The 13,219-nt window shown below is 39.3% G+C and overlaps 1 protein-coding gene and 1 pseudogene across 2 annotated transcripts in view; both read left to right on the top strand.

Annotated features, from left to right (window-relative positions):
• Positions 1-13,219, top strand: part of KCNQ5 (potassium voltage-gated channel subfamily Q member 5) — a 596,680-nt gene that overhangs the window by 525,446 nt on the left and 58,015 nt on the right. For both annotated transcript variants that reach the window (XM_037844184.1, XM_037844185.1), the window contains one exon: positions 2,296-2,516. In XM_037844184.1, coding sequence (XP_037700112.1) covers positions 2,296-2,516 — 221 coding nt within the window. The remainder of the gene's footprint in view (positions 1-2,295; positions 2,517-13,219) is intronic.
• On the top strand, positions 4,830-6,562 carry LOC119540137 (annotated as a pseudogene).

Here is a 13,219-nt window from a genome sequence, read left to right as displayed (position 1 = left end):
AATATCTTGAGACAATAATGTGATATTAACTAAACTCAACCTCTCATAGTAATTATCATCTGTTATTTGCAGAAATGGTAATAGGATTGGCTAAAGTACAGTGAGAATACTTGTAATGATAGCTATGTTGACTTGAGCCTTTCATTAATCTAATTAAAGGTGCAGGAATGAGGATATGCTTCCTGAACCAGATCATCATAAATTTAAATGATGGAACAGATGTGCTGAAACTAAGATGATGTTTGAAATTTTTACAATTAAAAAAAAATGGCTCAGGAAAAGTAGACATTTTGGGCACTATCCCTTTGATGATTTGTTTAAATAATTGAAGACTTTTGGATGACATGGAGAACCTAGCCTGAGAATAAAAAGATGCAGTTTTATGATGTTAATGTTGCTGTTGTTTAATATAATCTATCACTTAATCACACATTTGTCAAGTGCAGATAAATCCTTTAACCAGTGGGCTGGTTTTAAAGAATTCTTGAAGCCACCTGACCCCATCACAAAACTGCCTTGCCTGTTCTTTGCATGTTGCCTTCAGCTAGTCCTGCTAGACTTAGCTGTGTTTGCATTTCAGAGGAGGAGCTGTCAGTTGCATGGTCAATTTGTTTATTGTTCCCAGGACTCTCTGACCACCATAGTTCATGATTTGATTTGTTTTCATGTAAACACATAAAATGTGGTGTCTTTTAGAATATCATTTGTTAAGCAACTAGGCATGGAAAAAATAAATGTTACTGTTTCTTGTTAGCTATGAAACACATATCCACTAAACAAATTTGCTGTTGGCATGCTGCAGTTTGGGACAGTGGACACTGCGGTAAGTGGAAAAGAAAAGGCCTCCACTTGGTATCAGATAATCCTTGTCCATGAGAACCCTGCCTTCATGCCCTCCAAAGGCTGCAGCACTGCAGCAGGACTGCGGGTCTCGGCATCTCAGAGTCAGAGTACCCAGTGCACATACTCAGGCCCAAAACAACATCATTTCTTCAGGTTCCACAGAGTTCGGGCCTCTCCCATCAATAACAATGTCCCCTTCTAATGAATAACACAGGTAGCTGATGGATAAAAAAAAAAAAAATGAAAATGGGTTCACAAAGCTTCTCATGCATGACAACATTCCTGTGGAAAAGAAAGTAATCCCCATGCATAAGCGAACTGTGGGGTTAGTCTTAACAGCGTATACAGGGAACCGAATATTATATCAAACCATCTATGATGCACCAGGTACTTCCCATACACACTACAGTTCATTTGATTCCCACAAAGTCCCTTGGCCGTGTTGCTATTTTCATCCCCCTGTGACAGATGAGAACTCCAACCCCAGAGAGGTGATGTCACTGGCTGATAAGGCAGGGATTAATCCAAGTCTGTCTGACTCCCACGGGCTGTGCTCTTCCCACCACATTGCACCACATCTCTTGATCAGGAAAGCGTGGAGATGCACTTTGGATTTTGTTGTTGTTCTTACTACTTCCTTTATCAGCCTACAATTCAATCCAAGCTGGCATCTGAGAGCTGAATGTCTGGACAAATATAATTTACCAGTAGCTGCCACAGCAAATCAATAACCTGTTTAATAGCAGGTAATCATGTTAGTGAACATAACATCTCATTCCGCTAATCAGTCATTGCATTCATTATGTGTTGGGGCTGTTCTACCCTGCCTGTTTTTTGTCTCACAGAATGACTATAAGCATAAAAGAAATGTGATGTTAAATGTTGTGTGCTTTATATTATGTATGCAGTGATACCAACTGCTATGAAACTGCATGAATTTATGGATATCATAATCGTGCCTGGAATATAAAATGCATGCAGAATGTAGATATGTATGTAACTGTCATCCCTGTTTTCCTGTAAAAATGTTAGAAATGACAAAGAGATATGCTCCCAAATAAGAAAGAATTTTCTTTTTCATCTCTAAAGTTAACATTTAAACTAAAATCTTCCAACTATTTCTAAAGTAATTACCCAGCCAGTTCTTGGTTATTTCCAGTGTAATTGTGTACAAACCGCTTTATTTTGTCTCAACCCTTTCTATGATGAATCCAAGAATGAATGTGTATACCTATAGAATGAGACTGATTTCAAATGAAAACAAATTTAGAAATTAAATGGATCTCAAATTTTCAATAAGGGAAAAATGCATTGCTGTGCTCCTACTTGCTGAAAACATTTCTCTGTCAAAATAGATAACCATATACATCAAATTATTTCATCAAATTATTTACTCAAGTGGAGTGGAAGAATTTGCTTGAAATGGAATAATCATGCCTCTGTTCTCCACAGTCAGAAGCTAAGTTTTAAGGAGCGAGTGCGCATGGCTAGCCCGAGGGGCCAGAGTATTAAGAGCAGACAAGCCTCGGTGGGTGACCGGAGGTCCCCGAGCACTGACATCACCGCCGAGGGCAGCCCCACCAAAGTGCAGAAGAGCTGGAGCTTCAACGACCGCACCCGCTTCCGGCCCTCGCTGCGCCTCAAAAGTTCTCAGCCCAAACCGGTGATGGACGGTAAGCCTTGTTTTTCCATGACCATTTTTAATTTGTTAGGCTAGAATGAGAGACTTTATGAAGTAATTAATTCTCACGGATACCACTTGAAGATAGGAGGAAACAACCCCAGGGAAAGAATTGTTTCATTTGTTTTATTGGAAATTTATTCATTGCCCTGGGCAAATGTACAGAACATACGTTTACCATTGGAAGCAACTTTGGCAGCTAAATCTACATTTCAAAGAAGCCAAACAAAATTTTGTTTATTCTTCACTTTGTATCTACAAGACATTATTTATTTCTCACATGAGGTCCATATCAAGATCATTTGAATCTCTTGATCCTATGGGTTGTGTCTGACCAGCAAAGCCCAAGGCCCAAAGACGACCAAGTGCTCTGTGAATATCTTGAAATACAAATAAGCACAGTAACAGCAACTGTCTGTCTGATCCACAGTGAAGTGCTATTCCCCTTTCAGAGATGCCTGATCCACCACTAAATCAGAGACCACTGCTTATCTTCCTTAGAAAGATTCCTGCTGAAAGTTCTTTCAAAGTCTTCCAATGATAAGTGAAATTCAGGTTCTTCCCCCGAGACGAATTAACTTCTTTTATTTATCATATTACATTGCAGAAGTTCACTTGCCAACACATATTATTGAGTGTCCCATAACTTTCATGTTTATAAAATAAATAATTTTATTTTTCATTGAAGATCAGCCTAGCTTTCCTTTTAAGTATGCCTCCTGGGATCTCTTATACTGGGCAAAGAACCAAAATCAAATAGCATCTTCTATTAGTGCATAAAATTTGCAAAGGCTATCAGTCCTTCTGTTCTCATTCCCTAGCATAACCTGTATTTTCCCAGGCCCTGAAAGCCTGAGGGAGATAATTCACAAGCATGGGTCATAATCATAGTGATCTCAGGCTCCCTCCAATGAAATCCCTGGAACCCCAGCCCACAGGTCCCTCCCAACTCATTCAGGGATCCTTGGGGATATCTCTCCCACTCTCAAGTAATCAACAAGAGCCCCCTCTTCACATCTCTTCATTTTCCAAAAACCAGGTGATACTCTCATGTAGACTGGTGTGGCCCCTCTTGGGGGAGCTTGCTGCTCCCATCTCAGACTCAGGACCTGCTGCTCCTGCCACACGTCCCCCCCACCTATTGCTCTGCTAAGGTGGGAGATGCTTCCTCCTCCAGCACTGGAACTTCCCCCACCAAGCCACTCGCAGTGTCCTGAGTCACTAGCAGCACAGCTTTTCAGTGTACTCTGGTTTCCACACTCTTCTCCCTAGGAATTTGGCTGAAAGCCCATGAGCAGCTGAGTCGAGAGTTACCAGTCCCAGAGCTTTCTGTTGCACTCGAAATAGACTCTCTGCATGTAAATGGGTACATCCTTTTTTGGAGGGTAATTTGGCAATATATATCAAAAGTTTTTAAATATGCCTATGCTTGGACACATATCACCCACCAATTCCATTTCTAGGAATTTATCTTAATGAAATAACAAAGGACTTAATTGCAAGGAAATTAATCCAAATGTTGTGTTTATTAGTGAAAAATAGTGAATAACTTGAATTTCCAATAGAGTTTTGGAAAGTTGTATAATCAGTGGAGATTTGGCTAAACAAATAAGAGTGCATTAAAACAATGAAATATATTAAACCATTAGAATTGATATTATAAATTAAAAACTATTGACATGGCAGAATCTAGAATATAGGTTTCCAGGAGACCAGATGGGGATAGGAAATAGGAAGTTAAGGCTTAAAATCTACAGGGTTCCTATTTTGAATGAGGGAAATGTTTATATAATAGATGATGGTGAAGGTAGTACAACATTGTAAACAATTAATAGCACTGAAATATATATCTGAATGTGATTAAAAGGGGAAATATTAGATTGTATACACGGTAACAGAATACAAATTTTTTTTAAAATCCATAGAATTAACACTACACAAACAGGGAACCCTAAATCAAACCATGGACTTTAATTCATAGTACAATTATTAAAATTGCTAACATTGTGACAAATGTTCCAGTTCAATGCAAGGTGTTGGGGGTGGGGTGATGTATGGGAATCCTGTATTTGATGCTTGATTGTTCTGTAAACCCACAACTTCTCTAAAAAAAAAAAAAAACCCTCACAAAGTATTGGCACTGTCTTCAGGATCCCCAGGCCTGCATGGGGTCTGCGCACAGCAGCTGGCTTTGCCCCTCCTTGTCTAGTCCCAAGCAGGCCTCTCTTGGGCCACCCCAATGTGATTGGGTCTAGCGAAGCCTGAGCAGGAGCAGGTCCATCCGGAACCAGAGGATGGAAGGAACATGACATCTTGGAGATGGTTTCATCTCACTGGCGTGGAAGCAGAAAACCTACTGTTGACAAGAGGAGTTGATGGCAGTTTTTTGGCAAGGCCCAGTAAAAGTAACCCTGGAGACTTAATGCTTTCCTTAAATGGAGCCATCACATACATCAAGATTCAGAACACTGGTGATCACTATGCCGTGTGGAGGGGAGAAGTTTGCCACTTTGGCTGAGTTAGTCCAGTGTTACATGGAACATCACAGGCAGTTAAAAGAGAAGAATGGAGACATTATTGAGCTCAAATATTCTCGGAACTGTGCAGATCCTATCTCTGAAAGGTGTTTCATGAACACCCTTCTGAGAAAGAAGCAGAGAAATTATTAACTGAGAAAGGAAACATAGTAGTTTTCTTGTACGAGAGAACCAGAGCCTCCCTGGAGAGTTTGTTCTCTCTGTCCACGCTGGTGATGACAGAGGGGAGAAGTAATCTACGTCATGATTCACTGCCAGGAACTGAAATATATGATGTTGGTGGAAGAGAACGGTTTTATTCTTTGACAGGTCTCATGAGTACTACAAGAAGAATCCTGCAGTGAAAGTGCTGGGCAAAGGACTACAGTTCAGGCAGCCCCTCAACACAATTCGTATCAATGCTGCTGAACTAGAAAGTTGGTGTCAAGACTTAAGCAAATAGCTGGAAACACATATGAAGTCAAACAAGGCTTTCGGTTCTACAGTCAAAAAGAGGGTAGGAGGCAAGAAAATAAAAACAAAAATAAATATAAAAACATCCTGCCCTTTGATCATACCAGGGTTGATCTTCACAATGGTGATCCCAGTGAGCCTGTTTCAGATTATATCAATGCAAATATTGTAATGCCTGAATTTGAAACCAAGCGCAACAATTCAGCATCCAAAAAGAGTTGCATTGCCACCCAAGGCTGCCTGCTAAACACAGTGAACAACTTCTGGCGGATAGTGTTCCAGGAGAACTCGTGAGTGATTGTCATGACAACGAAAGAAGTGGAAAGAGAAAAGAGTAAATGTGTCAACTACTGACCTGAAGAAAAGAATGCTCTAAAAGAATATGGCATCATGCATGTTAGGAATATCAAAGAAAGAGCTGCTCATGACTATACGTTAAGAGAACTTGAACTCTCAAAGGTTGGGCAAGCTTTACTCCAGGGGAATACAGAGAGAAGGGTCTGGCAATACCATTTTCAGACCTGGCTGCACCATGGAGTGCCCAGTGACCTTGGGTCGAGCTGGCTTCTTGGAGAAAGTGCACCATACACAAGAGAGCAGCGAAGTGGTTGCTGGGCCTGTGGTGGTTCACTGCAGTGGTGGAACTGGCCAGATGGGAGCATTCATTGTGACTGATATCCTTATTGACATCATCAGAGAAAAAGGTGTCGACTGTGACATTGATGTGCCCAAGACCATTCAGATGGTGCAGTCTCAGAAGTCAGTGATGGCTCAGACAGAAGCACAGCACCAATTTATCTATATGGCCATCCAGCATTACATTGAAACACAACAGTACAGGATGAAAAAGAGCAGAAAAGTAAGAGGAAAGGGCATGAATATACAAATATTAAGTATTCTCTAGTGAACCAGAGAAGTGAAGATCAGAGTCCCCTCCCACCTTGTACCCCAACACCATCCTGTGCAGAAATGAGAGAAGGTAATGCTTGAGTCTATGGAAATGTGGGGCTGATGCAGCAGCAGAAAAATTTCAGATGAGAAGACTCACCAAAACTTCAGCACAGAATTAGATATGGACTTTTCACCCTTTCCCTGGAAAGATCAAGAAAAGATGCAAGGAAGGTTATGTGAAGAATAAATTTCGATTTGAAAGGTTTGAATTGTGGATGACTACCTTTTGATGAGCAAAATTTGAAACCATTTAAAAACCACTGCATACTAACTCAACAGAACCTGATTTCCAGTTACTCATTTTCTCAGATAAGAGAAATCATCTCTACAATGCAGACAATGTAATATTTTATAGAATTTTGTTTTAAATTGAGGAAGCATTTAAATTGTCCTCCATATTTTGCAGAAGATGGTAACTCAAATTCTAGTTATCAGCAGTTGTTTTTTATTCTTTATATAACCTTAACAAGTTTTTTTTATCTTTGTAGGAGATGATAGAGCACTTGTAAGACGAGAAATGATTTGGGAAAAATAAGTAACAATATCTATAGAAGGGAAAACAATTTCATTTATCATCACTTATCTAGCAGTGGATAATTCATTTTGATGGCCTTTTTTTAGCTAAAAGATAATTAAGCCAGTGCCCCAGATGTCAGAAGATGACATTGTAAAAAATCATGGAAATTTATGAATTAGGATAAGAGGTGTTTTTTTCTTCTTAGCAGATAACCAATTACCATTCAGACTTTTCACTGAAAATGTTGTGGTGGGAAAATGGGTCACATTTTCTTTGCATTGGAGTAATTGTCTTGCATTTTGAAAAACGGCATCTATAGATGACCAGTGTTTTGGTTGTCAGTTGTTGCTGGAAAATCACCCCAAAAAATAGTAGCTTAAAACAACATCTCTTTTTTTGCTCATTATTCTTCATTCTGGGCTGGGCTCAACTGAGTTGGTCTTCTGCTTGTCTTGCTGATAGTCACTCATGGAGTTGGCTAGTCGACTGAGACCTTAGGATGGCTAGGCTTGTCTCTCTCTCAGTAGTACTCAGGGTCTGTCCTACATGTGGGCTTTCCAAGTGGCTTCTCCAGCAAGGGAGCTGCACCTGTTACCTGGCAGCTCAGAGCTCCCAAGAACACAAAAGCAGAAGTGGCTAGGCCTTCTTAAGACTTAGGCTCAGAACTGTCACATCACTTTTGCTTCACTCTACTGACGAAAGGAAGTCACAGACCCAGCCCAGGTTCAAGAAGGACATTACACATAGGCATGAGTATCGGGAGGCATAGCTCATTTGGGACTGCCACAACCAGTATCATGGAAAAACACCTATCATTAGCAGAAGTAGAAGCTGCTGGTGACGTTGGGAAGCTCAAGTAAGCTGGTGTAAGCTGGAAGTCAGACTGAGAAATGAGGGCTTTTAAGAAGTTTCCTGAATCAGTTATGCCAGCTCTTAACATATTTTCTGAACCTTTGCTTGGGAAAACTGGTGTCATAAGGATGGATGTTTTAGGGGGACAGAACATTTGAAAATGGAACTACCCCGTTGCTGTGGCATCTGATGAGTGTGGTGAATGTGATGGTTTCTTAATTGCCACTGATTTCCAGTAGGCTGGAGTGGAAAGGATGAAAAGCAGCAGTCCTAACAAAGCCTCTAACCTTTAATTAACAGTAGCTCATTTTTGTTTTAAACAAGCAGTCATATCTGCTAACATTCTACCTTAAGTGCCCTTCCCAAAGACATCTCTCTTTGCCTTGTGAGTTGAGTCATCATTCAGTGAGTGTATTTCAATTAAAGTATTATTGGTTTTCTTTGTAAAGATAATAAAATGCTATGGCAACTTTGCCCTTAAGTCATGGTCTCCTTACTCTGATTCTTCTTGCTTCCACTCCTGAAAGGAAGGACTCGGTCCAGCCCTGATAGTATAGTAATTCCTTCCTGAACTCTCTTGAAACCCTGAAATAGTTTGGGCAGAGCCATGGCTGCCATTTTCACAGACAAAATGTACATTGATCTCTTCTTTCCATCCGCACACCACCAACATCCGCTGAATTTAGAGTTGCTTTGGAACCCAGGTGTGACTTGAGGGAATGTAAACGACTACTGTCTTCTTGTCAAACTTGTATAGAGATTCCACTTCAGTGTTTGCAACAAGGGTCTTGTGAAATCCTGTTCTTTTTATTGCATTGTCGCATTGAGTAGTTCTCCACTTTGCCTTGATTTTTGTAAAGTTTGGACTCTAGACTTTGAGGGCAAAGTCTTTCACCAGCATGGAAGGGTTTGATTGTACAGATATATCTGCTGCATTAACATCTCTGCCCTGTAGCTTAAGGTCAGCTGTTTTTGCACTTACAACTCAAATGCCTTATCTTAGCGAACTTTGTTTATTATAGGCCATTGATATAATTTAGAGTTCCCTCCACTAAGTAAGCAAATGATCATGTTGTTATGTAAACTTATGCCAAAACAGGATTTATAATAATCCCCAGTTTTCTAAAGTTTGTCCAGTATGTTTGGTAAAGGTGATTGCAAGTCAGATGAGGTGACTTTGCATGAGAAGGGATTAGACAGAGGGGCTGTGATAATGGGGAAGGGGGTGGCTCCAGGGAAGGATTTTAAAAAATCATGAAAATGAAAGTTCTAAGGAGGTGATTTATGAGGAAGTAAAAGGGTCCAGAGCCAGAGCAGTCAGTAATAGGCAAAACAGGTTACCTGGAAAATAAGTGTAATAGATAAATGAATGCAGTTTGCAGCCAGGGAGCACCTCTGGGCTTTTGGCAGACTCTACATTTGCACAGTATCCCATAGCTGGCTAAGTATTTGGTGAGGAAATGATCTGATAAGATTTTTTTAAAGAAAATAAAAAGATACCTCATATCTAATGTATGGCCCTCTTGAAAATTATGGTCATCTCTCCCACTGAAATCAATGACTTCAATTGTGACTAATTGGGAATGAGAAAATAAATATGTGACTCTCTTGGTGTCTCTGCATTCCTACAGGGTTCAGTTGCTTTGGTTCAGCCAAGAAAATTGTTAAGATTATTCTTAGAGGTTATTTTGCTGAGAATTTTACTAGGTTATTTCTAGTTCGGGGGAATGTGGAAAGGGATGTAGTTGTGGAGTGTTTTGTTGTAGATTATTAATTCATAAGGGAAACTTGGACTGTAGAATTAGTACAAACCTGATGTGGTTTTTGTTTTCTGAATGTTGTAGGGGAAATAAAGTTTTTTATAGCAAGCACTGGCTTCCCTGACTTCAAGATACCTATTTATTAGGATCTGTAATCCCTTGATTAATTTTGATGAAATCTTTTTCCCTCTTCCTCTTGAGTAATGGGTTCCAAAATATAGTTTATTATCTTCCATCACTAAAAAGTTTGTTCCTTTTTCACCACTGGCAGTTCAAATAAGGCAAAAATAGAAATAGTTGGTTTTAGTATGTTGTATAACTTTGCTATATATCAGAACTAATTCTGACAAGTTTTCCTTTTAAACCTCAAAGCATGTAATTAATAATTTGCTTCTTTATTTATGACCTAGTTGTGATTCTTTTATTAATAAAAGTTAATGAACAAGAATCCTAAGCTGATTACTAGGCCTACCTTTACTTTTCCTGCAGTATGTGAAGAAGTATTGTACCAGAGTTTTAAAAGATATGTAATATTTTATTGATGAATCTATCCTTTAAAAGGAATACATTTTAGGATGCCATCATTTTGATGTGAATCAGGTAAATGTTGATAATATGCACTATTTATTATACATTTAGTTTGCAAGAGATTCACTTAATTGCCTCTTTGCCCACATATATTATGTAGTCTATTTATGGTTGTTTTTAAAAAATGACATTAAAAGAATAGTTTATGTGGAGAAACACTAGTGGATGTTAGTTGTCTCCCCACCTGTTGTATTTATGGGTGTTAGTTCAACTGCTTTGCTAGTTGCAAAGCTTTGTTATCAGAATAAAAGTGTATTTGTAAACTGGGAACTAAAACTTAGGAATAAAACCATTTTCTTAAAAAAAAAAAACTATTGACATGGAAAGAGGATCACAAAAAAAATAACACATTCTATTTGTGTGGTTTTTTTTAATGTGTGTGTGTGTGTGTGTGTGTGTGTATTAAAAAAAATTCTGTGTAGAAAGGGTCTGAAAAGATTTAAAAAAATACATTAACTGCTTCCTCCACTGGTAGGATAGGTAGATTTTGTTTCTTCATTTTGTTCATCCACATTTCCTAATATTTCTACAAAGAATATATAATGTTTTTGTAATAAGAATGCAAAAGAGAATTTTTTATCAAAAAAATTAACCCTTCCTTTCACACTCTCCCCTTTGTGCCCTCCCCACTTTAGGAGCCCTTGACATAACTTGTACTTGCCAAACCTCTCTACTTAAGCTAATTTCCTCTAGCCGCTGGAAAAGAACCTAGTTTTAGTGCTGGGAAGTGCGTGTAGACGTCAACTCTCTAATGACGTTTACTTCTACTACAAATAGCGCTGCTCACCCACATCACAGCATTTCCGGGAAAGCTGGGGTGGGATCCTTGTCTTCCCCCTGTACTAGAAAGGCATACATTACACGACAGTGGGTTCTAATCTAAAGTGGGCTACAGAAGGCATTCAACTTCATGCTGGGAGGTCCTTGGGGTTGACGGAACACTTCTAATTATAAAATTCATAGATTCTGGATTCAGAATACAGAAAACGAATTGTACTTGTACTGTTCGGCCAGAAGGAGAGAGTTTGTCAAAGACTCACTGGAGTTGGCCCTATGCATCACAGTATTTTTGGTACCTGCAAGGGTACCCTTTGGTAAGGGTCAGATGACTAGAAACCGAAGTCCTGTCCTCTACCAAATCGCAAATTGGAAATGTCACCCATCATCCATTTTCTACATTATTTCATATAAGCATGATTCTGTTTGTTTAGAAGGGAGCTGCTTCCCTGGTTGATGCCGTCTCACCTGATTTGGAGCTCCCCAAGTGACAGGAGGCCTGATTGCTGTTCTGCTTAAGCTGCTTTGGTGGCTGCCCACCCACAGGACATCACGGCTCCTGACTCCTCATTGCATGACATAGTCTAGAGTCTTTACCTCTGATTTAACGTGATGTTAGGTCTTGGGAAAATGGAAGTTCTATTTTTATAGGAAAAAAAAACTGAAGTAGCTGTAAAATAAATGTAGACTTCAGTTATACGCTTTTATTTAAAGTGCCTCTCCAGGTCTTAAGTGTTTCTAAAAACCACTTTACCACCCATAAAAAATAATGTATAACATTATAGCCAACTCCCAATTGTTCCAGATCTATTTGCTTGTTCACTTCTGGGTCTCTTTTCTTCTCCTCTCTTTCCTTTACATATTTTAGGCATTTCATTGCCCATTAGCATGCCCAGGGAGTAGCAGAAAGAAAAAAGGGAAATTCAGATCAATCTTTTGGTTAATAATTAAAAATCACATTTGGAAAAAAATGGACTTGTTACCAGGAGACTGTAGAAAAACAGAAGAAATTTAGGGTTAATCTGTAAATTCCATTAATTGCTTCCAAATCTCATCCCCTTTGCTACAGATGGCATTGTTTTTATAATATAATGACTTTTACAAAATGTTAAGTATCTTATATTGTTTGTCTTGACTGTAATTTTTTAATGAAATTAACATGTCACACTTAGAGGTCACAGTTGTCTCCTGATATTCCATACTTAGGTATTCCAGGAAGTGGAAAGTAACAGGCAGATGTGGAAGCCAGAAATTTACAGTTGGCAGAGGGAAAAAAGTGAACTGTAAGGGGCAGATGTGTTATTGTCATAGGAAATTTATTTTGACTGATAGGATATGAATAATATTTATGGTATATAAACCCTATATTAAGAGACAGAAATGTTCCATTCGCCAATTAAGTAGTATTTAAGCCTCTTCATATAATTTTAGAAATTAGATAGGATAGAAATGACATTTTATTTCAAGTATATAAGACTTAATAATAATAACATTTGTTGAATCCTATTCTGTGGCAAACATCATTCTAAATGCTTTACCTCTTGTATCTCATTCAATTCTCCCAATCCCCCTGTGAAGTAGGTACATTATTATCCCCCATTTTATAGATGAGAAAACTGAGTCTTGAAGCAACGTGGCTTACCCAAGGTCTAACAGATATAAGTAAGGGAGTCACGCTGCACACCGTGGCAATCCGCCTCCAGGGCACACTCTAAGATGTGTTCCTAGATGCCATTTCAATTTCCTTTTAAGCGTCTTTCATTTCTTCTCTCCCAGCATCTGCTCTTCCATCCTGCATCTGTCAGATACAAACTGTTTGACCTGGCCACTATACCATCCCGTATTCCTCCCAGCCTCAGCTGCCAAGCCTTTCAATTACATTGTCTTCAAAGGCTGCCAGAGCTAGAAGATCAAGCAAATTGGGGAAATGGCCTTTAGACAGCCCTTCTTTGTTTTGATCATGTATCTGGGAAGAGACTCGATGGTGGCAGTGCTGGTTCGTGCCTGTTTACACAGGGAGGGAGGCAGGTGGTGGGGTCATTTGGGGCCTGTTTCAAGAAGGAAAAAGGTAGTGTCGGGAGATGGACAACTGTCAACAACAGACAGAAATGGAAGGTGACACATGGCAAGTAAGAGGAATACGAAGCAGCCAAAATCCACAAGAATAAAAGTAAGGTAGAGCAGGAGAAGCCGTCAGGTTTCCAGTAACTAGTTTGCTTTCAAGCAGGGCTGTGCTTCCTGTACCCTAATGCACTTAGGA

The sequence above is a fragment of the Choloepus didactylus genome, chromosome 7 (genome assembly GCF_015220235.1).
Source record: "Choloepus didactylus isolate mChoDid1 chromosome 7, mChoDid1.pri, whole genome shotgun sequence".
NCBI lineage: Eukaryota > Metazoa > Chordata > Mammalia > Pilosa > Megalonychidae > Choloepus > Choloepus didactylus.
The sequence above is the reverse complement of the archived record's forward strand: the minus strand, read 5'-3'. Positions and strand labels throughout refer to the sequence as shown.